Genomic DNA, 25,385 nt, shown 5'->3' with positions numbered 1-25,385 from the left:
TTCTAAAATTAATAGCTTTCTCCTCTATCTGGAGACAAGCACCAAAACCCAATGTATTAGGTTTAAAAAGATGAAACACCACAGCAGTCATTACAAAATTTGTCAAGCACTTACCTTAATTTCTAACTGCACTTCTTGTAGCATCTGGAGATGAAGGTCTGAGCACCTCCAGCCCTTCAGGACCCACCCAGATGTCACAGCTGGCCAGTTTTGCTTTTCCATTGCCTCTGTTTTTCACCTATACAGACACCATCCAGCACATGGCCCCAGAGGGTTTTTATCTTGCTGGGCAACAAAGAAACCTTCAGCCAAGTCTGGTCACCAAGTAACCATGTGCTTTACAGCAACCACAGCTAGTCAGCAGTTGTGTAAGCCACAGCAGGACAACTCCAGCCTGCAGTCACCTCACACCAAAACTAGGCTGGGCATCCCTGACTCTGCTTCTCCACTTCCCTTCCCAGCAGGGCACCTGGAGCCAGGTCACTCACAACTGCCCCAGTATGGAAATTCCCAAGATGCTCTTACACTTCATTGTCCAGTAGCAGCAAAATATATGTTTTCTGTTCCTCGAAGAAAACTTAAGTTCCTCTCCTAAATCCAAGGGCTTCAGACACCACAGAGTTAAAAAAGGATCCCCCCACCTTCCCAACAGGGATGGTTGAAGGTACTCCCCTTTCTGGGCCAGTGCACACATCAGCACTCACCTGACACACTCAAGTCAGGCATAAGGAGATTCTGCTCCTTACCAAGAAACAAAGAAACAACCAAAGCAAGATTTTTCCACCAAAGAAAATTTATTTGTTTCTAAATATTTCCATCCTTACACGTAGAGCCCATACAAAAGTGAGTTATTTGCAAAAGACATATTTGGACACGCTCCAGCTGCCCTCTTGGAGATAAAACAATACAAGAGGCAGCTTTTGCCACGGCGGGAAAGAATTATTTAGTATTTCACCCGCAACCTTGGATTATTTAATATCTGAGCATAACTCAAGAAAATTGCTCTTTCGGCGAGAAGCCCTGAACTTCAGCCTGAGCTACAGACAGTGGCACAGCTCTGCACGAACCCGCATGGTATCCCAACACTGACCGCACCCCTCGCTCTGCAGGCGGCTGGAGACCTCCGTCCGAGCGAAACGCAGCTCCGGTCGGGCAGCACCGAGCCGAGGAGGTGTCGGGAGCCAAATTCCCCAGGTAATGCACTGCCGGCGAACTCGTGCCGCGCCCGCCGGGCTCCACGGCGGACAGCGGTGCCTTGATCCCGTAGGAGGACTCGGACCCTCAGGCATACCTAGAAAAGCAGATCAGTTAAAGCAGGAGCAAAGAGCAGACCGCCCGTGACCCCCTCGCCGCTGTTCCCGGTGCTCCTGGGCCGCCATGCTCCGCCGCCGAGAAATACCGCGCGCGGCTGACCACCGTGCCGCGCGGAGCCGGCCGCGATTGCGGAAAGTCGCCCGGGATGCTCCGCCCCTCCGTCCTCGTGCCTCCGCCCGCGCGCTTCCCCGCCAGGCGCGCGCGCTCACGCACGCACGGGACCCGCGGCGCGCGCCCCCCGCCGCTGTGACATCGCAGCGCCGCCGCCTGCGCCCACGCCGTCCCGCAACTCCCGCCCGGCCGCGCCGCCGCACGACATCCCTCGCGCTCCCGGCACCGAGCAGCTTCCACGGCGGCGTGCGGGAAACGCCCCTGGCCCGCCAACCGAGACTATCTGTCCTAGGGTGAGTGAGCGGCGCGGGGATCTGCGGGCAGGGTAGGCCCCTGCCGCGGCTGTGGGAGGTGTGTGGTTTGTGGGGGTGTATCGCTCAACGGTCGCCGCGCGGAGGCGCGGCGGGAACGCGCCGCGCCGCGGCGGAGAGCCGGCGGAACGAGTCGGCGAGAGGCGGGAACGACGCGCGCCGCGCCAGACGGCGGCTGGCTCGTGCTGAGGTAGGGAGCAGCGCCCCGAGCCCTGTGCCTGCGCCGCCGACCGCCCGCGGGATGGCTCCCGCTCGGCTGGGTGGCGGTTTTGTACCGTCACTGGCGCTCTTCGCTCGCCCCGGGCGGCGCGGGGACGCCGGGGAAAGGCGCCCCCAAGCCCGCGGTGCTCGGTGCGGGTTGCGGCGCTGGGCCCTGCGGTCCCTCTCCCGGCTCGTCGCGGGGATCGATCGCCGTGCAGGGCCCTCCGCAGGTATGTGGGCTTCGGCACGGACGGGGCCGCTCCGTCGGCCTCGCTCGGACTGCGGAACCAGCCTTAGCTTCGCGTCCTCGGCTCGGCGGGCCCTCTGCTCTCCTGCAAGTTAAGACTGCCATGGCAGCTCTGGCTCCGAGGGCTCCTCCAGCTCTGCAGACCTCACCCTTCTCCGCTTCCCCTTTCCCCACTCATAACTCGGGCTGCCCTGTTTTCACACAGTAATATGGCAGAAGTTGTTTGAGCACCTTTTATTCTGCAGAGCTGGATGCCTTGAGTAGATCTTCTCTGAGCTGCTCTCATTTGTCACCTGAGCTGAGCTCAGTGTGTTCTCAGGCTTTAGCCCCCCTTCCCCTCAGAGGTCACCGCAGTTCCAGTGTGGGTACCCAGGAGCATCTCCACAACAAAGCTTTTAAATCCCTTGGGTACCTGGGTGAACCTGGGTCTTGAGCTTGGTGCCGAGTACCACTGCATGAAAGAACTGTCACAGGAGAGAACAACAGGATAGGAGATTATTGTTTGATTTCAACCAGAAAGACTTAGTCATTCATACAGATTTTGTTATTGTAGCCTTCCATTCTGGTTTGGCAATTCCCAAACCCTCTGTATGTTCTAGATACTTCAAGTTCAGTGTGCAAATGTTCTGCTTTGGTACAGAAAGGAGTGTAAAGATACCTAAGGTAGTTTTGAGCTGTTGAGAAATAGGGTAAGTTATATCTATCCATACCCAGGTTTCTTGAGGTACTGTGTCTGTTACTGTGGCACTGCAGGTGGGGACAGGATTTGTCAACTTGAATTCTGAGCTGAGAAGTTGTGGTTGCTGACAAACTGGCGTTGCTTTAGCTCCTGGAGTTGATTTGTCATTAAGGAGGCATTCTGTGTCCGTTGTGACATCTTTTCTGTGCAAACTGGTTTAAACTGAAGAGCCAGCCATCCATCTGCTTGGCTGCTGGTGCCCGTGGGAATAACACGTTTTCCTTCATGGAACCGAGGTTTCAAATTAGGCATCAGCTCTCACACTTAGGATTATTTCACAGCACTGTAAATGTGCTGAGGAAATGCAGTACTTTAAATGCACAGTGTTGGATTTGAGTCTTCCTTCTACTGTAGCAGTTGTGGTACTGGATATCGTTGCTATTGAGAGCGTTTGACAAATGAAGGACTGCACTGCAACTCAAATAACAGGCGAGAAGATGAATATGTCAAACTAATAGATGTATCTGATGAGATACTAGAAGAAAGGCACTGAACCTAGTGTTGGATGATGACACAGAGATGGAGTGGCTTCCCCAGAACAGGTCATTCTTGTTGCTGCAATTCGAGTGGGTATCAGCCCTTTTGGATGGCACAGCTGAACTGCCCAGAAGCTGGTCCCCTATGGTAGTCATGGGCCTAAAATACAGGGCGCTGTTAAACTCCTCCCAAAAATCCCAACCACAAACCAAACCCAAACCAACCTTGCAGGACAGCATGATTTGAAAGGGCTACATGCTGTGCCTTGGGGCTCAGCCAACTCGGGTGGTAGCAGATTGGGTAAAAGAGATCATAAAGTAAAAGGGATTCTGGTAGATTACTCAGCTCTGCTGGGCCTTACTGCAGGTGGAGGATGATCTTACCTTGCAGGCCATGACAGAGGGAAGGTGGTTTCAGTACTGAAATGAGCTGTTTGGGACTTCTTATTGCTCTTTCTGGATTCTTTTCCTGGCAGCTGATGCTAACTTTACTTTTCCATGGGGTACCCGCCAGTCTCTGCAGGGCTGTGTTCAGATGCCAGCTGGACAGTCAGCTGCCAGTTGGATTTTTACCTTTTTTCATACGATGTGTGGCAGTGGTGGGACCTCAGTCATGCTTATGGGTTGCAGGAGCAAACACACTGTAACATGTTACTGGCTTGTCTGCAGTAGGAAACACGGTTTACAAGGAGTAACCTGGGTTCAAGAGAAACCTGTCCAAGATGGTTAAAGCTGCTCTCCCCTTCCCTTCTGTTTTCCCTGGGCTCCTGTGGTGTGGGAAGTAGCACGGTGGCTCTTGTGGCGTTGCTTGGTTTGCTCATGGTGTGAGGAGCATCTTTCTGATTTGCAAGAACATTTTACCCAATTTTATTTTCTGTTTAAATGGTAAATTCAAATCTGATCAGCAGCTTGGACAGGAGCCACACTGTTGCAGATTTATGTAAAAGTATAACTTTATGTCTGCATGTCTTTAGTTATGACAAATGCTGTGGATGAACTGTTCAGAGGGTAAAATTTGCTTGTCAATAAAACAAAACACTTTACTTGCTTATAGTTTTTTATTAAAACAAGTGGTGGGGCCCACGTCTCCCTCACAAAGCTTAGAGGTTTGTCTTGATGGATGTTACCTTCAACTTCAGGTGACACTTCCTTGAGCTGCTGTCACAACCCAGTTCAGCCTTTCTTTTTTTTTTTTTCCCAAGTAGAATATGGTGAAGTCCAGGCAGCATCACTGTTGTTGATCTGTCTTGAAACAGGATGGAATTGGTTTTGAACTACCTCTCTGGGCACAACCAAAGACTTTGTGCCAAAGTTTATTCTCTGGATACCTAAATTTGAGCATGTAGGCACCATTCAGTAGCTTAGTCACTGCCTCAGGTAACAGTGCCTTGCCACAGAGGACCAGTCACGTTTCTTCTTTCTCCAGGGCAGGGGAAAGAATAACGGGAATGCCTACGTGTATTATAGGGGAAAAGGCATCTCCAGAGCGAGAGCTGCTTATTGAGCACAGGGTGTGCCAGGGCACACTGACTGCTCACTGCCGAGCCAGCTGCAGGGCTGCCCCCCTGTGCAAACCGATGGCTGAGGAGTTGGGCTTTGAGTTTTGGTTGGGGTTTTTTATTTAGTTGTAGGAACAAACAGCCTAATAAAGTTCCGTGTATAGAGATGATTACAGGCTGAATGAATTTGCACACTCTCACCTCAGTGTAGACGGGAGAGATTATTGCAGCAGTTGGTTCTCCCATGCCTCAGCACAGAGATCCTAATGTGAGTGAGCCCTGTGTCATCCCTTCAGCCCACAGCAGTTTCATATCCTTGCAAGGGCTGACTTTGTGCTTTATTTGTGATGGCCATCTAAAGATGTTAAATAAATCTCAGCACTACCCTGCAGTTGGTCTTTGGAGGAAAATATTCTTTTTGCTTTTGTTCATTTGCTTATCTTTGCCTGCAAATAACAAATTCCTGTCTGTGCCAGTTCTCCCATTGTTTTTGTTCTCTTGAAAGAAATCTCACCTGTAGGCTAAAGTTGTTGTTCTGAACTTGAGTCACACCTATCAAAGTTGCAGGAAGCATTGCACTGGCACATATGCATGCTCCTTCAGTTTTGGAGTTGGGTCCCTCACCTCTGAGTCTTGTTTGGGGAAGAGATTGCATGTTTCATTTAGTCTTCCAGCTTGCCAGTTTATTGCAAGATCTGTCCAGTGGCTGCTGGTTCTCCTTGGATCAAGAACATACTGCAAATCCTGTGTGCCTTCCTGGCAGCACAGGAACCAGAAGTACTGAAAGGCTGGAAATGACATTTGTCAATGAATTATGACAGCAGGACATGGGCAGGATTACCTGTGGACAGGCAGCAATTGCAGGGCTGTTTGTGTTATTCTCTGTGTGTAGCTTATTTAGTCAAGCGCATAGTGGAGGGAGTTTTGGACAGTACATTTGCACTACAAAGAAATGAGTGGATAAATGTATTCGATTTCTGGTGATTGCCATCCCAGTTTCAGTATTTTGTTTCTGGCCAGTGTGTACACGAGTGCCTTGAGCCATAAGTTCTCATTAAGACACTTTCCCAGTGGCTGCTCAGGCTGATCAAAGAATGTGGCTCGTTTCATTTCAGTGAGAAGAGCACTCAGGTTCTTTTTTAGCTGTTACTAATTTTTTTTTTCTTGAGTATGTACTGAAGATAGGGGGAAATATACTTTTTATAGAGCATATGTGGTGCCTGGTAAGTCATGAAAATAGAGTTCTTTGTAAGTTTGGCCTATGTAAATTGTTGAGGGTCATGCCTTGAGGTTTGCCTTACATTTCACTGCTACCTTTACCTCCAACCCCTTTGGGCCTGCTAAGACTCAGGTTCTTGACTTTAGGGAGGCGCTTTACTAATTGGGACACGTGGAGATTTTAATCTTTTGGAAACCTGGTTTCATGGCGCCCGTGCTGCTATCAAGGAGTACCTGCTGTTTTATTTTACTGCCTTTTAATGACCTGGGAGACCTGAACAGTTCATTAAGCTTCTGCTACCCCTACTGGGATCTCTGAAGAGAGAATGAAATAATACTGAGACAGGTGAGGAACTGTAGAGGCATCCTGTAAAATCCTGTGACTGTGTGATGTAAATCGATAGTACTGTCACTGGAAACGTGGAAGAGCAACGTGGAAGAGCATGGACAGGCGCTCCTGTCTGTGAGATTTAAACCAGCTTCTGTTTGAAGTCAGTAGGGAAGAACCGGCTGTGTGTGATCATTGCATACCTGCCTCTTCCAGATTTTCTGAAAGGTTTTGGCAGCCCTTCCTGAAACAGGACAGCTTCCAGTGAAGAAAAGATGTAGTGTGATACAGATCTCTTGGAGTGTAATGACTTGTCACAGATTATTATGTTTTGTCCCCGGGGGCATTTTCAGTGTTCCTTGAGGTATGCCAGCAATTTGTTAACAAATGTACTTTGCTTATTGCGTTCATAAGAATGTGTGGTGGCTATCATCTGCTTTTTAATAGGGTCTTAAAAAAAAACCATGATGAAGCTCCATCCTTGTGTGTTCTTTCAAGGACTTGTGGTGAAGATCCTGTCACCAGTTTTGTGTTCATCATCTGCAAGGGGGACAGGGGAAGAAAAAAAAGAATAGTCTCACCTGTAGAAAGTGAGATGTCCTTGTTCTTTTAAGGCTGGTTTCTCACTAGAATTCCCATGTGCTGCCATTGCTGTAGTATGAGTCATACTGGGAAGATCCTCAAATTGCTCAGATTTTGTTTTCTTTCCTTTGTTCCCCATTCGAACATGCTCAGGGCTCAAACCTTTAATGTCCCTTAGTATTCTTGACATTTGGGTTTGGGTCTTATTGGCACAATTACTTGCCCTGAGGCTTCCTGTAAGGCACAACTAATACTGTGTTCCAGAGTCTTGGAAGGTTATATTGACAATTTTGGATAAGCCTAAAATAAATTTGCTGATTTTTTTATCCCCAAGTTCATGATTTTTCTTTCAGGCCTTGCCTTCTGCCTTACTTATAAGACTGTGAGATTGTTGTTTCAGGTGTGGTTCCTGGATAACTGTCTTTGGGAACAGCTCTTGTTGTTGTCTTGTGTCTTGGATTGCTGGTTTGAGATTGGTTTGACTGTCCAGTGAGTGTAAACTGTTTGAGCTACATGTTGGGGCTTTTTCCTTGTGAGCTCCGTTATGATGCAGGATCTGACATGTTTGTGGCACTGCTCCTGTGTGTGTTTTACCTTTATTACAGGCCCTTCTTGAGCTGAGGTTAATCTCCCAATTTCACTTCACGTGCTTTATGTCCTGTCTGGCTGGAATTGCGAACAGTCCCTTGGCCCTTGGTGTAGATTGACGGGTCAAGGTTATTTTGGTGAGAAACCAAAAATCTGTTTCTAGGATTATCTCTGAAGTTGGAAACTTGGGGTTTTGACTTGGTCTTCTTTGCTTGCTGCCTCGCCTGCACATTAGTTTTTGGAGAGGGAAAGTAGATTAAGCTTCAGTGTGAGAACTGGAGGGAATTTCATGATTGGAGACACTGGCAGTTTTAAGTGAGCTGGAAAAAACAATGTGCTGGCTGCTGACAAACCATCAAAATATCTTCCAGGGTACTGAAGATCATTTTGTGACATGGATGGTCTGCAAGACGGTGTGAATGGGTAGGAGAATAGCAGGTTGAACCAGGTGATCCACAGAAGTCCTTTCCAACTATTTCCAGTCATTGTATGACAAATGTGAAATGCAGTTTGGTTGGACAAATAGTACCTAAGACTTCAGTCATCTCTGAGGACTGAGGGTTTCCCTCCCCAGTCTTCAGAGGATGTGAATCCAGCCCACACAATTGCTTCAGAATATTGGTGCTCCCATCTTCATGTTACGCATGTGACAGTGACCTTTTGAAGCAGATGTGCTTTAAGAGGAAGGAATGGTACCAACTGCCTTAAGAAAGTGTATTCCTGTTTGCTTTGCAGCGCTGTGGAACTCAGGTTTTTAAATGTTCATCAGGTTATTGCCAGAGGCTTAAGTAAATGGTGCAAGAGGTTTTTAACAGGGTTGTTGCTTGGTTGTTTGAGGTTTGGGGGTTTTTTAAGCACCCGTTCTGTAAGGGACCTTGTATCCACTGTTCCCTGCTCATCAAAGTAATACATGAACTGACTGAAATCTTTTTATTTACTTGAATGAGGGTTGGGAGGGTGTCCTGACTTGGTGGGTAGTTTCTGATGAATTAAACCCCTGTTCACAGAATTGTTTCAATTCTAATATCTCTGCGTTCATCCGGTTATGGGGAAGTTGTGACGTATGGAAGTTGTATGGAAGTTGTGATCCTCAAACTAAGGTGACTGTTTTTGGTTGCAGCGTTTGACACTGTGTACCAAAGAAATGGTGATGGAGAAGCCAAGTCCCCTGCTCGTAGGGCGGGAGTTCGTGAGACAGTACTACACCCTGCTGAACAAAGCTCCTGACTTCCTGCACAGGTGACACTTCCACACTCTAAGGGACTCATGTTCCTTGTACATTAATTCCTGAGTATGGCAGGGAATGGACCTGACTAACTCTTACTGAAAATTCCTTAGCCTCTGGAACCAAGTGTGATCGTACAGATATAGGGCATGTTATCGAGGTGTTCCCTCTGTGGAAAAGCGAGCTGCTTCTCAGCTGATAAAAGGGTAATGTGGACAGATCCCAGAAATCCTTACTGAGGCTGGGGAGACTGGATAGGCACTCGTGAGCTGAAAATTCCTGTTGCATTGAGCTCTACGATTTTTGACTAAAATACTTGTTGGGTTTGATTCTATTTTTTTTCACTTCTATGACTTTCACGTCTCTACTTGCAGGTTTTATGGCAGGAATTCTTCTTATGTCCACGGAGGACTGGATGCCAGCGGGAAGCCGCAAGAGGCAGTGTATGGTCAAGCTGTGAGTATCAAAATCAGTCATGTAATCTTCATTAATGTTCAGAATAAATCAGGTTTTTTCTTTACCAGTGACTTTGACTTTCTTATCTGGTAAATAATGTATTGTGGTACTGCTTCCTGTTCAGAGACAAATAGGAATTTGGTAGCTTGACTTTTCTTGTTTGCTTATTTCTGCTTTTACTGAGGGTCATGTTTGATTCATCAGCTTTGCATCTGGGCTGCAGAAAGTGCATTTGGGATGGGAAACAAAATCAAGAGGACCTGACAGACTTGTGCTGTTGATGTATCTTATTTTGGTTAGAAGTGGTTCCTTAGGAAAGGGACTGATTTTTGTGAATTGCAGTAAATTCTTCTGTGGGTGCAGTTTTGCTCAAGTGGAATAAAACTTTTTGAAGAAGTGAAGTGAGGGTTGCTTTGGTTGTACCTCTTTATCACAGTAATGTTTGTCACCTAGTGACATCTGTTCGTGTGGCAGCCACGTCTTTGAGCAGTGTGGCTTATTTAGCAGCACAAAAATCTTTGCAGTGCAGGTGTTCCCCCCTCCTGTGACATTTGGGTACTTTGACAATGGATAGAGGGTTGAGTTGGAGTGATTTTGTTGTTGGGGTTTTTTGGGGGTTTCTTTATTTTTTAACACAAGATAAATCCTGTCTCTTTCACGGGCCCTTTAAAAAACGAAAGCCATGAAAAATGTCATTGGTTTTAATGCAGCAGGAAAAATTGGATAGCAAGTTGTATGCTATTTGACTACTCTGAGAAGTGTTTGAATCCTAGTGGAAAAATTCAGATTAAAAGTTAGATGAGCTCAGGTAGACTCTTCTCAGTGGAAGACACTTCTTAGTTCCTGCATTTATCTTTTGAGCTTCAGGGGAGTTGCTTTTTGTGTTAGTTCCAGCTCAGGTATTTCAAAGGTATTCCACAGCTCTGTACAAAACTCCCTGTAGCTGAAGTGTCTGTGTGCATTTCTAGGAGATACACAAGAAGGTGATGTCCCTGCAGTTCAGCGAGTGCCACACCAAGATCCGTCACGTGGACGCTCACGCCACTCTGAGCGACGGCGTGGTCGTGCAGGTCATGGGGGAGCTGTCAAACAATGGGCAGCCCATGAGGAAGTTCATGCAGACTTTTGTGCTTGCTCCAGAAGTAAGTGTGTGTGAGATTGTGTTAAACTTCGAATAGTGATGATGGAAACCTGACCTGTAGCTACAATTTGTCACATTGGGACAAAAGAGATGATCTGGCTTTAAAACTTGGTCTGGAGGCTGTCACTACATGTGTCACAGTTGGGCAGAAGTTACTGCCCAATTGTGTACTTAGGGAAGAGGTGCTGCTTGAAAAACAGCTGTAGGGACATAGTCCTATTGCCTAATGTTGGTGTGTACCCACAGCTTATCTCTAACCCATCCTTTTTGTGCACTGCTAATAATCTGTATTTGCTAAACACTGCATGTTGCTCTTTTACAGGGATCTGTTCCAAACAAGTTCTATGTCCATAATGATATCTTCAGATATGAAGATGAAGTGTTTGGGGATTCAGAAGGAGAACTTGACGAAGGTGAGAAGGACTGAACGAGTAGAGTCTGTGTGGTTCTTGTTCTTCTGGCATGTGTGCACAGCTGTCTCCAGCTTCTTCTTTTTGTGAAAATCGTGAGCAACCAAACCTCTTGAATGAGAGGAAGGGTCTTCCATCTTTTCTTGCAGCTAATTTTACTTATTTCACGTTGATGAAGCTTTATTTTGATTGCTACTATTTTAATATGCTTTTATTTGAGTGCAGCTTGTGTACACTTGCAGAAATGTATAAGGAAGTTTTTGGTTTTGTGTCAGAGTCTGAGGAAGAGGTGGAAGAAGAGCAGGAGGAAAGACAACCATCACCTGAACCTGTGCAAGAGAATGCAAGCAGTACTTACTATGAAAACCATCCTGTAACGTAAGAAGTCCTTTTTATTACATGACCTTGCTTTTTTAATAAAAATGACCAAATTGCTTTGGCTTTGGATTCTGTATGTGATTTAACAGGTAGTTCAGGAAAATACACTTGGTACAGGGGTGTGTGTTATGTTAGTGTTACATTATTTTGAAACAGTGCTGCTTTATTGGAGAGAGGAAATGGAAGGTGTTCTTATGTTTGTTAGTTATTTTTACTTCTGGTTTCAAAAGAGAGGTGAAAAGGAAACAACTACGTGTATGTACACACTTAATGGGACCAAGGTTGTTCAGATATGATGTAGTTAATGTGAAGAGTTGACAAAGGGTGGTTCATCATAGAATCACAGAATAGTTTGAGTTGAAAGGGACCTCTTAAAGGTCATCTAGTCCAACCCCTCTGCACTGAGCAGGAGTGTTACTCCTCAAATTTGGGTATCACTTGAAACTGAGAGGAAGATCTACTTCTGGAGAAGCTACTGTACAGCTGTATTGGAAGAATAGGTCTCTGTCCTGTGTGTCTTCAAATCTCAACAAGTTTAAAGAAAAAAAATTATCATTTTATCAGAAAAATACATTTTATTGCAAGAACCAAACACACAAATAACCCCCACAAACACCACCAAACCATTGTGCTTTTTTTGAAGTGTAGGAATGGCTTCATAAGGGCCAGAAATGATTTCCTGGTTCCCTTGTTAAAAAAACCAGTTATGACATCACTAGACAACGTCTGCTGAGTGCATCAATGATCTTTTTAATACCAGCTGTTACCACAGCATGGCTTACAAAAAGTCATAAAATACAAAGCAGTTGAAAAGCTCATCAAATGCATTTGATTATTGTAGCAATGGGATAGAGGAGGCACTGGAAGAATCATCTCATGAACCTGAGCCAGAATTGGAATCTGAAACAAAAACCGAGGAGCTGAAAGCTGAAGTAGAAGAAAAGACCCTCGAGGAGCTAGAAGAGAAGTCTCCGTCTCCACCTCCTGTAGAACCTGTTTCACTACCACAAGAACCACCGAAGGTTAGTTAAAAGTCATATCTGTGCTACTGGGTGCAGATGGTAAAACAGATTTGCTTTTGAGCTTTGCCTTTTTGAGTGGCCATACTGGTCCCTCTCTTCAGTGTCATGCTGTATGAACAGCTAGACATGAACCTTGAACGTGTAAAAATGGGAAGTTTCACTAAAAAAGGAAAAAATGGTATTTTTAAGTGCTGCTCATCACCTATTGTAAATTTTATGCTCTGCTTGTAAAGTGTGTGTGTGTGGTTTAATGCATGTGTAGACGTTTTTAAATGTGGAGTTAACATGTTAAGAAAACACCTCTAGCTACCACCACCAAAAATCTCCTACAGTAGGAACCACTGCTCTTCCTTGAAAAAAAAAACATAACACACTAACACATGCAAAATTGCTGGCACTGTGGGTTCAAAATGAGAATGGGGGCACTGACTGTCTCCTCTAGGGGTGAGATGCCTAATCTTAAAAACCACAGTGCACACTGTGCATCATCTGCCGTGGTGACACCTGGGAGGCTTGGAAGTGCTGGGAGAGCCAGTGGAAGCTGGACCAGGTCATTTTCTAGCTCCAGCATGTCTCCCGTACTGTTTTTCCCAGTTCTTTTTCTCTTTTGCATTTTCACTTGTAACTTCTGGCATCCACTGTCTTTCTTCGTGCAGAAGACACTTACCACTCCAGGGTTTTCAGTCCTAGGTTTGGTTACATCATGGAAAGCAGTGATCTGGGAGTGCTGAGGGAACGGGGCTCACTCAGGTAGCACGGTACACACTTGCTCCACGCCATCGGAGTCCACAGAACTGCACAGCCTCCTGTCTCTCCGTTGTAATGCTTGCACAACAATGATTTAAAAGTCAGATGTGAACCAAAAGTGTATTTTCAGCAGACGAGTTTCCCTGTAGGAATGTCAGTGGTTTGCCATGATTAGTAGCCTAGGTTTGTTGCATTTCCTGCAGGCTTTCTCTTGGGCTTCAGTGACCAGTAAAAACCTGCCTCCTAGTGGTACTGTTTCTTCCTCTGGAATTCCACCCCATGTTAAAGCACCAGTCTCACAGGTAACCCATCTGTGAACACCTTGGATTGTCTCATTACTTCTGCAAACTGCTTCAGTTTTTTAAATTAACAGATCAACTTGTTTGACTTAAATTGCACAAATTAATTGTGTCTTAAATGTTAATGCACTCACCTCCTTGTCGCAAGCGAAGGCACGTGCACGTAACAGGTGTAACTTTGGGTGGTGGTATTGTTAAAATTGTTCATAGGGAATCATGACTAGGAATCGCTGCTGAAGGGTTTTTTACCTGTGTTAAGGGGATATGGTTTGATTTACAGGGGAAACAAAACACCAGCTCCCCACAAAATGTTAGTTTTCTGACGTATGTTTGAAAAGGGCCTTGGTGGAACTACCCCAGCAGTAAAAAGGGATAACACCATTTCTGAGGTGCAAGATTGCCTTGCAAGGCTAACATCCACAGAAATATGCTGGATTTCATTACCCCTGTGTAATTAGCTTGTCACAGAACCCTGTACCAACTTATGACTGTGTAAGGAATGGAAGGATTCACATTTCCTTGCCAGGACAATGCTATCTTCCCATTCCTATGATGCCTGGGTGAGGAGGGGAAAGAGGAAAGAAAGTTTGACCGGGTGACAGCTCATGTCCTGCACATGCCAAGTTGATGTGAGACACAGAGACTCTCAATTCAGCTTCCTCCTGAAATATAGAAATCCTGAAAACGTGTGTCCTTTAACCTCTGGTCCTGGCACTGTGTGCCTGAGCGCTGTATGTCATGGTAGCTCATGTCCAACCTTTTTAAAAGACTTCAGTTTTCAGTAGAGCAGCTGGGTTACTGCAGCTGTTGGTTTTGCACTGGTTTCTTCTCAATTTTTTACTGAGAGAGAGGAACCTATCTGGGATTAGCCTTCAGCCAAATGCATGTTAAAAAAGAAAACAGGAAAAACAAAACAAGAGACTCAAACAAACTCCAGCACCTTGTATGGTGTTACTTTTGGGTTTTCTGGGACTGTCATGGACATCAGATAATGGCTGTGTAATGAGTTGGGAAGCCTGTCTGTCTTCATCAGCCTAAACGGGGCTTTGAACACTTAGGTGGTATTTAACCTGTAAAAACTGTGGGGTTTGTAGTACAGAATCGATTTTCCTTATGCAAAACCAAAATGAGTTTTAATTTATTTGCAATAGAGAGGGTGGATTTTTGTGATGTGCCTGCAAAAATCATTTCAAATGATGCGTGCCAGAGAGCAGAAGAGAGCTTACAGATGTCCCTTAAGTGCGTACATGTTGCGTCTGCTGTTATCATGCCCTTTTAGATAACTTGTGCTGTGACTTTATGTTGAAGTAGTCCTGTGTGAAAGCTTCTGAACAATACTGACATGGCAGGCATTGCAACTCTCAGCTCTTCTGCAGCCAGCACTACTCAGTTCTGAGCTCCTTTTCTTGCACACGTTTCAGAAATGGGACACAGAAGTCTGGTAGGAAAGGCACCTAAACCATTTCTGCAAGGGGCTGCAAATCAGGAGCAGATTTTTCCTGTTCTCATGGATCCATTAGTGCCAGACAGTGTGCATGTAAACGAGGACAGAAGATGCACTGCTGGGTGGGTGGCTCCTTTGGAATGCAGTTCTAGCTGGTGTCGGGGATGTTACAAAGCAGTTGTTAACTTCTCATTCCTTTCTCTGCATTGTTCCAGTTCCCCCCCTCTTCTGTCAAGTTAAAAATACAGCCCTCGTAGTGTTAACTGAGAACCCCTCCAAGGACTGCACATGTACTGTTCTGGATATAAACCAGTTCAGTTCTGTTTATTTACAGCTGTGGAGTGAAGCGTTTCTTGTCCTTTCTCTGATTGTGGATGATTAGAAATCAACCTGCCTGCATTCGTAAATGGGCACTTTGCTTTATAGCATTTTCAGGTATTTTTATCTCCCATTTTTATTAACATACCAGCTATCATAGGGGTGCAGAGGAGCAGAGGCAGGCAGGGTGCTCCCTGATTCTTGTCTTCTGGCTCAGAAGGGGTGAGTCCCTTTCCCTCCCCACGTGAGCTCCTGAAGAGAAGAGACAATGTCACCTTTTCCTTCACTGTTGTCAAAGCTCCATCAAGCAGGGGTTTGTGGCACTTGGCTCCTTTAGTAGCTGTCTGCAGAAATCCTTTCTGGGTGTCTTTGGGTGTACTCTGTGCTGGCAGATGGGAGTTGCAGTTGGCTGCTGCTTGGGCTGTGAGTGGCAGCCCTGCTCAGGGATCTTGGGATGCTGCTAATAGTGGCAGGGTTTTGGGGAGCACAGTTTGGCACCAAGGAGCACTGAGGCAGTCTTCCTCTGTAGAAAGGGATGATGCTGATTAGAAAACAACTAATGAGATTACCTGTTTGTGTGCTAGATGAGAAGTTCAGTGGAATGCAAAGCAAGCAGGTACAAGTTAACTGTTACTCAGGATTTAATAGGAGGACACTAAGTATCTAAGGAATGGGAGTCTGAATGTATTAAATTTTGCTTTTGAGGTATAATTTATAATACATTAAAGATGTGTCAGTAAAAGATGGCAGAGGAGCTCCAGTGACCCATGAGGAAATATAATGGAACAAGATTTAACAGGAAGGCTGATTTTTCTAGCTTATTCTTGGAATTGAAGAAGTGATCCTAGAAGCATTTTTAGGACAGAATAAGGCTTAGCTGTGTACAGCACAAGCGATAGGAGGGCTGAAGCATTCATTTGGTGTGCAATACCTGCGTGTTTCCTGTAAAATCCACTCTTTTTTCCCCTGGGAGGTCCTGGCTGGCTGGAACTGCCAGTTGTCTTGAGTGCTTAAAGGAAAATAAGGGAGATGTTTAACATAAACTACTTCTCCCCAGCAGTGTGGACCTGTAGCTGTTCCCCTTGTGTTTAATCTTACTTGCAGGCTAGTCCTGTATTTGTATGCTCCTAAGGATAATTTTGTTTTTCTAAGATAAGAACCCAGCGCAGCAGCAGCTGCTTAACTGTTGTACAGAAAATGGAATTTAAAAAATGTTGAGAATTGCTTCAGTGACCAGCAGACTGCATAGAAATATTTTTTATTGTTCTGTCTCTGTTTCTCAAATTATCTCTAGAAGCAATTTTCCTGGCAAAATATAAATGGAATAGGTGTTCTAGTACCCAAATATGAAGGGTGTACTTTGAGCATCTTGGTGTTGACATCAGCAAAGTTGAACAGTATCCTCAGCAGGGTAATCATTTCAGGTGGCTTTATTGTATTAGAAATACTTATTACACTTCCAAGGGCTTTTCTTTTGTTCTCCTCTTTCTATTGGGTAGTTTTCATATAGTTGTTCTACACTGAAGGAAGAGAATTCCTCAGGAACTTGGACAGAAAATGTGGTTTTCCCATCTCTCGGTGTTCATCTTGGACTGCCTCCTAATCTGTGAAGTTTGAGCTTGGCATGAGGAAGCTTTATGTCCTCTGTGATTTAAGTCAGGTTGAGGGATTTGTGAATAATGGAGCATTGGGGTCTCAATGCCTGGTCAAACGTGGAAAATTCACCTTAGCCATGTTCTGGGGAGATGCTCTGGTGGAGAGATGTTTGCTTTGCACCTTTTAACAGAGATAACTGAACACTGCAGTCCTGGATTGGTACAGAGGAATTTATAGAGGTGAAAAAAAACATATTCCCAAACACATTGACATGGATGTATATCTTCTGGAATTTGTTTTGTGCATGCCACTTACCTATGCCTTGCCTTGTGGGGGGGTTTGGTTTGGTGAGCTTGGGGGTTTGGGTTGGTTTTTATTGGGCCAGTGTTAAATAATGCGCCTTCTCCTGTTTTAGCCAAGAGTGGAAACTAAACCTGAAGCTCAGTCTCAACCTCCTCGCGTTCGTGAGCAGCGTCCCAGGGAAAGACCAGGTTTTCCACCCCGAGGACCTCGACCAGGTAATGTGGATTCAGCTTGCATGTCTGCTTGGGACTAGTTAATGAGAGGTGTCTCCTGGACAGGCCTGTGTTGTATTTGGCTGACAATTAACTGCCTGTTCCTGCTGCCTTCCACTAGAAATGAGGGAATGTGATTTGGAGTCCAGGCTGGTTTGACTGTGTGTGCTTGGTGCTGTCCGTAGATGTGTTCATCCGAGGTTATGCACATCATCTAACCCCAGTGGTTCTGCCTTCCTTCTGTTGAGCACAGGGAGAGGGGACATGGAACAGAACGAGTCGGATAATCGTCGGATAATCCGCTATCCGGACAGCCACCAGCTCTTTGTGGGGAACTTGCCACATGATATCGATGAGAGTGAACTGAAAGAGTTCTTCATGAGTAAGTAGTGATTTCAGCTGCAGAGACTGAGACAAAAAGCTGTGTTAAAAAGGCACATAGCAGTGACTTAGGGCCACACAGGGAGCAGCTCTGCAGAGGTCTGGAACAAGCAGAGCAGTCATACAGCTGGCACTGTGGGTTTTGGTAAAGTGCCTCTTCCTTTGTGTTTTCCTAGGCTTTGGAAATGTGGTAGAACTTCGCATAAATACTAAAGGAGTGGGAGGAAAACTGCCTAATTTTGGTTTCGTGGTATTTGATGATTCTGAGCCGGTCCAGCGAATTTTAGTTGCGAAAGTAAGTATTGGCACTGAGTTGCCCCTTCCAGGGATGGACTGAATGCCTGAAACCCCAAGTAACGTGGGCCATCCTAGTTTGTATTGCTGTTGGGTCTGGTATTCGAAAAACAGCTGTAAGAAAACCAGAGTTTTGTCATTCTCATTGTGTCAGAAGTGCTGTGTAGCTCACAAAAGCTGTGCCAGTGTTCCTCAAACCGCATCATACGAATTTGGGTCTCTTACCTCCACACATAGACACCACACTGAGCTCAGCGCTTGCTCTTAGAGATCCTTTTGAGATGAAAGTGGAGCAAGTAACCCTTCAAAGGGTATCACCTGGATGTCTGAATTCTGCACTCTGGGTCTGAGAGAAAGGAGCAGGGTTATTTGCAGTTTTCACTGGAGGAACTGGAGAGGAAAAAGCAGCAGTTTTCGTTTCTATGATGTGATAGTGAGACCTGGTAGAGAATTCTTCAGGAAGCTTAACCCTAAAGTGAAAAGGCTAAAGCTGGATGTGAAAGAGGCTAAAGACAACCCTGCTTTTCCTTGAGACAAACACTTTATTCCTTGCATGCCAAGTGAATGTAAAAGTGGTGTTGTGCAGGGCTAAGGCTGCGTGCTGCAGGGAACCTTGACCAGGTGCTGTTTGTGCTGGGCACGAGGCGTGCAGCCGAGGCAGAGCTTTCGCGTGCCTTGTGTCGGTGGCCTGTGTGACGCGGTGACTAACGTGTGCCTTGACCCCTTTTCCCCATAAGCCCATTATGTTCCGGGGCGAGGTGCGCCTGAACGTGGAAGAGAAAAAAACCAGAGCTGCTCGGGAGCGAGAGACCCGCGGCGGGGGCGACGACCGCAGGGATCTCCGCCGCAATGAGAGAGGCCCCGGCGGGCCCCGCGGAATCGTGGGGGGCGGCATGATGAGAGACCGGGACGGAAGAGGACCTCCCCCCAGGGGGGGCATGGCACAGAAACTCGGCTCTGGGCGAGGAACCGGGCAGATGGAAGGCCGTTTCACTGGACAGCGCCGCTGAAGTCTCCACTGGGGGCAGACAGTCTTGTCAGTGGTACATTATCCATCGTGTTTGCATTCTTGTTAATTTTTTTTGGCTTTGGAATGTGACACAGCCCTTCTGATCATTTCTTTGATGTGAAAGCATCCTTTGGTTTCCAATTTAAATTGAGGTGGACGTTCTTTCCCCAATTTCACAACAGGAGTCACACTGTTAATTTATAAATGTAGACTTGGAGAATTGAGGACTGAAAAAAAAGAAAAGAAAAAAAAAAAGAAAAGAAAAAAAGACCGGTTAACTATCTGCAACAAAAGTGAACTAAAGGACACGCCCAGTAGCTTTCAGGTCCTTTCAGTCAAAAACCCTCTGCTGCACATTTTGTGTAAGTGTTGCCGTTTCTGCCTACTACTGTTGGAAACACAAATAGTGCAATTTGTGCAATTGGAGAAGCTTGCCTTTTTTTTTTCCTTCTTAGAACACTCGGCTCCAAACCAACTCGTGTTTACGCACTCATCAAAATGCACTAATGGGTCCTCTGAACTCATTCATACTGACAGCTGCAGGAGGCATTGGAGGGAAAGCCTTCATCCTCTTACTCAGACAGAATAGCTTGGGGAACGGTGCGGGCGTCCGCTCTGCTTGCTGTGACCAACCTCTGTACACACACAAACCTTAACGAGACTACACCTTTGTTCCAGAAGGAATCCATTTAGCTGTAAACTAACCAGAACCCAGAGTTTCCAAGTCGTAGCCCTGAGTACGCAACGAGTTTGATAGCTCACGTCAGATTTTTCTATCTGCCCCTCTTCAGTGCAGGGATGGCTGCTCAACACACTCCTCCTTCCCCTTTCCCCTTCGAGAAGCGTTGTACAGTGAAACTTGTCTTGACTGTATTTGAGTTCTCTGGTAATGTAATAAGCATGATGGTGCCTTCTATGAATACATCATTCCAGTCTTGCTGGTGATTTTGTACAGTATAGTGTATGAATTACTGTGCTGCAAAGCCAAGTGGCTGCAAAGCATTTAAAGAAAATAATTGGAAAATTGTATTAAAAAAAATTGCAGTATCTTTCAATGAGTAAACGTTGCTAAAATGATCATCCACCTTGCTCTTCAATTAACAAGTTCGCCTGTGTTTTTGCAGAGGGGGGAAGGGAGGAAGAAGGCATCCAAGTAGACTCCAGGTTGTCTCTTCTTTTTAATCAATGTCAGAGTTAAAGGAAGCAGAGTTGCAATCTCTTGGACATGAATTGCAGAAGTCAGTCCAGAACGGTGGATGCTTCTGGGCAGCTCCTAGTGAGTAGACCTGAGCATCTTTTGTGAAGGTGAGCTTCTAAAACGGGGATACTGCAATTTTCAGAGAACTAAACAGCAGCTCTTAAGTTCTTGCATTTTCCAGTTGCACTTTTTAAAAAACTCGTACTCATGTTGCACATAACTCTCAGCTGAAGTTGGCACTGATGTGGCTCTGGAGCGAAGGATAGCAAGGAGACCTCCTCTTCTGCAGTTTGACCGGTGGGTTTTCCAGCGGAGAGCTGTGTTCCTGGCTGATGTTGTGGAGCACATTCCTGTAACCTGCAGCTGGAGCAGACGGTACAGCTGGGCTCTGCCAGGGCGCGCGGCCGGCGCCGGCTCCAAGGTGTCAGGAGCAGAGGGGGGGTGCGTCTGTGCGAAAGTGTGACCACTTGAAGCTGCTGCTGAGCACGGGAGACCTCAAATACAAAACTGGCAATTTCAAGCAGAAGCAGAGAGGGCATGCTAGCAATCTGTCTCTGGATTATGCAATCATTTGCTGGTTTCCAGTAAGCTGGAGGATTTTGCACATATTTTCTGTTACGCTAGGCGAGGTGGAGTGGCATCTGTCTGTTCTCTGCCAGACTTGAGGTCTTCTGTGTTCCATGGTAAGTCTTGCACTATTTTCATACGCTTTTTTTCCCGGGATGCATTTCTTCCAGTTTGCATTTTCATATTTCAGTTTTTTTGTTGAAGGTCTCGCAATTTCAGCTGTTACCTGGAAATCTGTAGTACTTGAACTGCTGGCCACACAACTCCACTCTCTAGGTTTGAAGCCTTCGGACAAATTGCTGTTACCAGTTAGCAATTTGCCACCAGTGTGGTTTGTGTAGCCTAGAGGTTTTTTTTCCTTCTATAGTGCTGTGGTGTTTTGCTGCCACCTAATTCATTCGTATGGCAAATGGCACTGGAAATAATCAAGAACAAAAACAGAGTAGTAAAAAGAGCCACTGAGCCATTCTGCTTTTTGGCTTGCTTCTTGTTTAAATGACACGAACCCTTGGAACATCATCCAGAGAAGTTTACATGGTGATAGCTCACCTGCTGTACTGTGGACTCTTATGTGTTCTCGACCCTCTCAATAATAAATGTATCTCTTAGAGCAAAGGAAGGGATTCACTGACCATTACTGTTAGTTGCTGATTTGTGAATGGTGGGAGTATTTTGTCATTACGGTTCCATTTCAACAAACTTGGCTGACCATCTTGGCTTTAGTAGGTATTCAAGACAGTGGATTACCATCTTTATTGCTGTAACGTGTCAAGCATTATATGCTAGTAGATTCTAGTTTAATTGTTGCAGGTGGAAAGTATTTTTAAGTTTCCATTCTGAATGTGTTTTGACTAAACATACCAATAAACTACTGATGTCTGCAGCATTTATCCATGTCCCTAATTCTCTTGCATGCAGGTGCTGTGGAGCACTGTCACCCCTGGCTTACAGGAAAGCTTGTAAGAACATTGGTGCTGACCTGGCCAGTGACAGTGGGAACCCACAGTACCGCGGCCTCATGAACCTTGAAGTATTTGACTTCGGTGGCTTCTCTCACCTCAGGGTATGTGTGGCCCGGGGAGGACACAAGCTCCTCTCAGAGGTGTCCCAGGTGGTATTCCTCCACACCCTGCCAGGCTGCAGCATCCGGCTACAGGATACAGCTTCCGTGGATGTTGTGGTGGTGCTGGGAGAATTGTGAGCTGAGTTATCTTAAAAAAATCAACTGGAATTGCTTGCTTTGCACTTTAGGGCTTCTTACTCTTGATGGTGCAGAAGTGATTGTCCCTGTTTTGTTACTTCTTGTGTTTGTTAGAAGTTACCCAAAAAGGTTGGTAAAAGGGTTATTCTCACACTGCTCATAGATGAGGTGTGGCTGAGTCATGGAATCTGGAGCTCTTCTGCTCTGGGTGAAATTCCTGGTAGCTGCTGTCTGCTGTGTCCTGCCAAGGGCATGTCTTGGCAGTAGTATTTCCTGATAAATGGCAGTTGGGAAGTGTCTGAAAAGTGGTGCAGTTGTGTGAGTTGAAACACTGGAATGAAAAACCAGGATCCTATAGAAGCCCCAGATCTGGAGTCACCAAAAAGTCCTCAGAGGAGCAGCCTCGACAGGTACAAGATCTGCTGGCACCAAAGATGCCTGGAGGAGCACAATCCCCTGTGCCACTGCTGGGGGCCTGCATGTTCAGGCCTTGGGGTCTTGGCTTGTGAGGTAAATCGTGCAGACTTGTGTTCTCTGGGGCTGAGGGGGAGGGCAGGACATCATGGGATCCGAAACCAAACAGGGTCAGCCAGGGCCTGGTTTTAGTTGTGCCACAAAGTCTTGCATCTTTAAAGTTCTTCAGGAGCACCTTTTATCAGCAGCAGAGTTTATGTTTAGGCCTGCAGTGGCAGTAAAATGTGAGGAAATGCCAGAGCAGCTGAGGGATGTGACAAAGCAGCAACCTGCTCTGTGCTGCTGAGGCCTTGCCTGTTCCCGTGGCAGTGCCCATGCTCAGGCCCGGTTAGAGAGTCCTGTGGTTTCACAAACACCTTTGTGGTGCATTTCATGTGGAGAAATACAGCATGGAAAAGTGATCTATTGGATAGCTGAGCACCAAGGACCAGGGGGTGCCCTGCAGCCCTCACGGCCAGCAAGTCCCAAAGTGTAGCTACACAAATGGTGCTCTTGGCAACGTGTGGTCACCGCATTTGTCCTGACGGACCAAGGACACAAACTTGGAGCTCTCGTGTCACACAAACTTGGAGCTCTCGTGTCACCTCTTGGCCACTGTGACCTGCCAGCATGGAGTGCTCTGCCTGGAGTGCACGTGAGGGAGGTGAGGGGTCTGTTTGGGATACAGGGTGGGTGGTTGTTTCCATGGTCAGGACCAAGTCCACACTCTGGCTCAGGGCCCCTCAGCAAAGAGGAGTGTCCCTCGCAGGACATGCAGCGAGAGCTTCCCCGGGCAGGAGGGAGCACCTGGCCTTTCCCTGGCACATCAGGTTCTGCTGCTCTGCTCCTGCAGGCGGCACGCGGGCAGCGCTGGGCCGGGGTCGGGGACAGATGGGCTGTGCTCAGCAGGCACAGGATCGGGTGGAATTCCACAGGGAGCGCCTTCGGGACGCCCCCCGCCCGCAGTACCGGTTGGAACTCGCCAGGCGGCACCGCTCGGAGCCCGCCAGGGGGCGCTGCCGCCCCAGCGCCGCAGATGTTAGCGGTCGGCTGCAGCTCCGCCGTGGGCATGCGCAGTACGCGCCCGCGGCTCTTTTTTTTCGAGCGCCGGCGGGGCGGGCCGCAGGGCCAGGCGGGCTGGATTGGGCGGAGGCGCTCGAGTGCTGATTGGCAGCGCTGCCGGCCCGCGGTATAAAAGGCCGGGGAAGGGGGCGGGTTGTGTGTGGAGGCTTGAGGTGCGGCCCCGCTGCTGCCTGAGGGAGAGCGCCTTGGCCGCTGGGTTTGTGCACCGGGGAGCCGGGGGCGTTTAGGGGCGCCTTGTGCTGGGCGGCGGGCCCGGGTAAGCCCCTTTGCTGACCTGCCGGGTGACCCCGGGGGAGCTGTGGCAGGGCTGCGGGGCTGGTGCTCTCTGAGTGTCTCAGGCTTTGCCTCGGAATCCCAAAGGCTTTCCCCGTACGAGGGGAAGACTGGTCTCAGTTTCTTGGTGCTGCATTAATGCTTTTTGCTCGTTCTGTGTCAGTTTGCAGCCTGGCTCGTGGTTTCCCCTGGTGCTGGGGAGTGGAGGCGAGTTGTGCTTCCTGCCGGGAGAGAGAAGGGCCTTGGGAAGCTGCTCCATGAGCCACAGCTGTGCCGAGCCCGGCAGTCTGTCCAGGTAAGAGCAGGGCTTCTACTGCCAGTGAGGAGCTGGGTTTGCTGTTGGAAGGTAGAATATGCCCGTGCCTTTAAATGCAAGGACAGGCAGAAGCTGGGAGGGACCCTGAGCAGGTTTGGTGGCACGACAGCAGTTTGAAAAGACCTTGACTGTGGGAGAAGTGTCCAGGAGAAATGGTTCCTTTTTTGCAGGGAGGCAGTTTGCACGGACAGGGGGGTTGCTGTGCTCTCTAGCAAAACTACTGCCCTTGGGATGTGCAGGGTGAGGAAATGTTGGCCACGTGTGGGCTGGAGCAAAGGTGTGTGGGTGCCTGTGTGTGACAGCCGTGGGTGTGCAGGAAGGGGGTTCTGGTGCCATTGGAGCTGCCAGGGAGCCAAAAAGGGCACAGTTGTCTGAAAAAGGTGGAAGCTCTGTTGGCCTCTGTTGACACCTGCACCAAAGGAGATGCAAATTTTCCCCCTCTTGGTTGCAGGCTTCACAAAGCTCCCAGGAAAGGAAGTTTTAGATTCCAACTCACCTTTCTGCTAAAGGTTTCCTTGCTCTCTCAGCAGGATGTCGAGTGCCACCGTGTCCCTGAGGTCACCCTTTCTCCTGTTGGAAGAGCACGAGGTGGATGGAGAGGATCCCCAGGCATCTGCAGGCACAAGGCACTTGTACAACTGCAATTTTCCTACAGCCCTCGTGAGAGGGACTTTGAGGGTACCATGGGTCATGTGCCAGCTCTCCTGCTGGAGTGTTTATCTTCTCCTACATTTGAACATAAAGAGTAAAATTAATGTCAGGTTTGTTCTGGAGTGTGTTACACTTGTGCAGAGCTCCTTCCCTCTGTTTATTTTCTGTCGTGGAAAGCACATTCTGGGGTTCCTGGGCACTTCCCATTAAATGATTCCATGAAAATAATTTTATACTGAAAGGGGAAAAGAGCTGTCTGTGGGAGGTCAGATGTCCCTGATAAAAGCTTTATGTGTTTAGCTCAGTAAGCTCTTAAAATATGTTAGAGTGTGTAGGAATGCCTGGCTTCTAAAACTCACCAGCTGAGTCTTAGAGGTTTCTTTGAAGAGCTGTTTTCAGGCAGCAGAATTGCCCCCCCAGGAGGGACTCTGTGCCTGCTCTCCCGTGGCTCCAAGGGATCTCTGGCCCTTCACGCCGGCACCGAGATTTTCTCGGGAAGGGCCTCAGATCTCCGGACCAGTCTGGGACACAGGCAAGATCCCCCTGCATTTTGGGACCAAATTGGCCCCTGGAGGGACAGTGCTGTTGGTGCCCCCCGGGTTGGGGCACCCCGAGGACTCCAGCGCGCACCGAAAGGATTATTCGGGGAGATCCTCGGGGTGCCCGGCCCTGGGGAGCTCAAAGCAAGGTCCCTGCAATGGATTCAGGCATTGCTGAGAGTATCCCAGGGGTCCCTGTCCCTGCTAGACAGGGAGCTCTCTAATGGACTGCAATTGGGTGATAAAAGTGGTACT

The 25,385-nt window shown here is 47.3% G+C and overlaps 1 protein-coding gene and 1 long non-coding RNA gene across 3 annotated transcripts; both read left to right on the top strand.

Moving 5' to 3' along the window:
* Positions 1-8,734: 8,734 nt before the first annotated feature.
* G3BP2 (G3BP stress granule assembly factor 2) lies at positions 8,735-21,504 on the top strand. Of its 2 annotated transcripts, XM_018084656.2 has the most exons (11): positions 8,735-8,853; positions 9,214-9,295; positions 10,264-10,437; positions 10,759-10,849; positions 11,122-11,224; positions 12,066-12,246; positions 13,197-13,295; positions 17,066-17,168; positions 17,419-17,547; positions 17,723-17,841; positions 18,578-21,504. In XM_018084656.2, the coding sequence occupies exons 1-11, from the start codon at positions 8,759-8,761 to the stop codon at positions 18,848-18,850; spliced, it is 1,449 nt and encodes a 482-aa protein (XP_017940145.1). In that variant the 5' UTR covers positions 8,735-8,758; the 3' UTR covers positions 18,851-21,504. The 2 variants fall into 2 exon arrangements, with proteins under 2 accessions (XP_017940145.1, XP_017940146.1); XM_018084657.2 differs by lacking the exon at positions 13,197-13,295.
* A 2,021-nt stretch (positions 21,505-23,525) lies between these two features.
* On the top strand, positions 23,526-24,708 carry LOC108641690. Its single transcript, XR_001922204.2, has 3 exons — positions 23,526-23,547; positions 23,795-23,919; positions 24,471-24,708. It is a non-coding gene; the product is annotated as an uncharacterized LOC108641690 (long non-coding RNA).
* The last annotated feature ends 677 nt before the right edge of the window (positions 24,709-25,385 follow it).

This window comes from Manacus vitellinus, unplaced genomic scaffold, assembly GCF_001715985.3.
Source record: "Manacus vitellinus isolate BGI_N305 unplaced genomic scaffold, ASM171598v3 scaffold_73_pilon, whole genome shotgun sequence".
Lineage (NCBI taxonomy): Eukaryota > Metazoa > Chordata > Aves > Passeriformes > Pipridae > Manacus > Manacus vitellinus.
The sequence above is the reverse complement of the archived record's forward strand: the minus strand, read 5'-3'. Positions and strand labels throughout refer to the sequence as shown.

What these genes read in the sequence shown, in the direction of transcription:
- G3BP2 (XM_018084656.2), top strand. Translation starts at nt 8,759, where the DNA reads ATGGTGATGGAGAAGCCAAGTCCCCTGCTCGTAGGGCGGGAGTTCGTG. An exon ending in TACCACAAGAACCACCGAAG is followed by an intron (nt 12,247 to 13,196) that starts GTTAGTTAAAAG and finishes CATTTCCTGCAG; the next exon opens with GCTTTCTCTTGGGCTTCAGT. An exon ending in ACTGAAAGAGTTCTTCATGA is followed by an intron (nt 17,548 to 17,722) that starts GTAAGTAGTGAT and finishes GTGTTTTCCTAG; the next exon opens with GCTTTGGAAATGTGGTAGAA.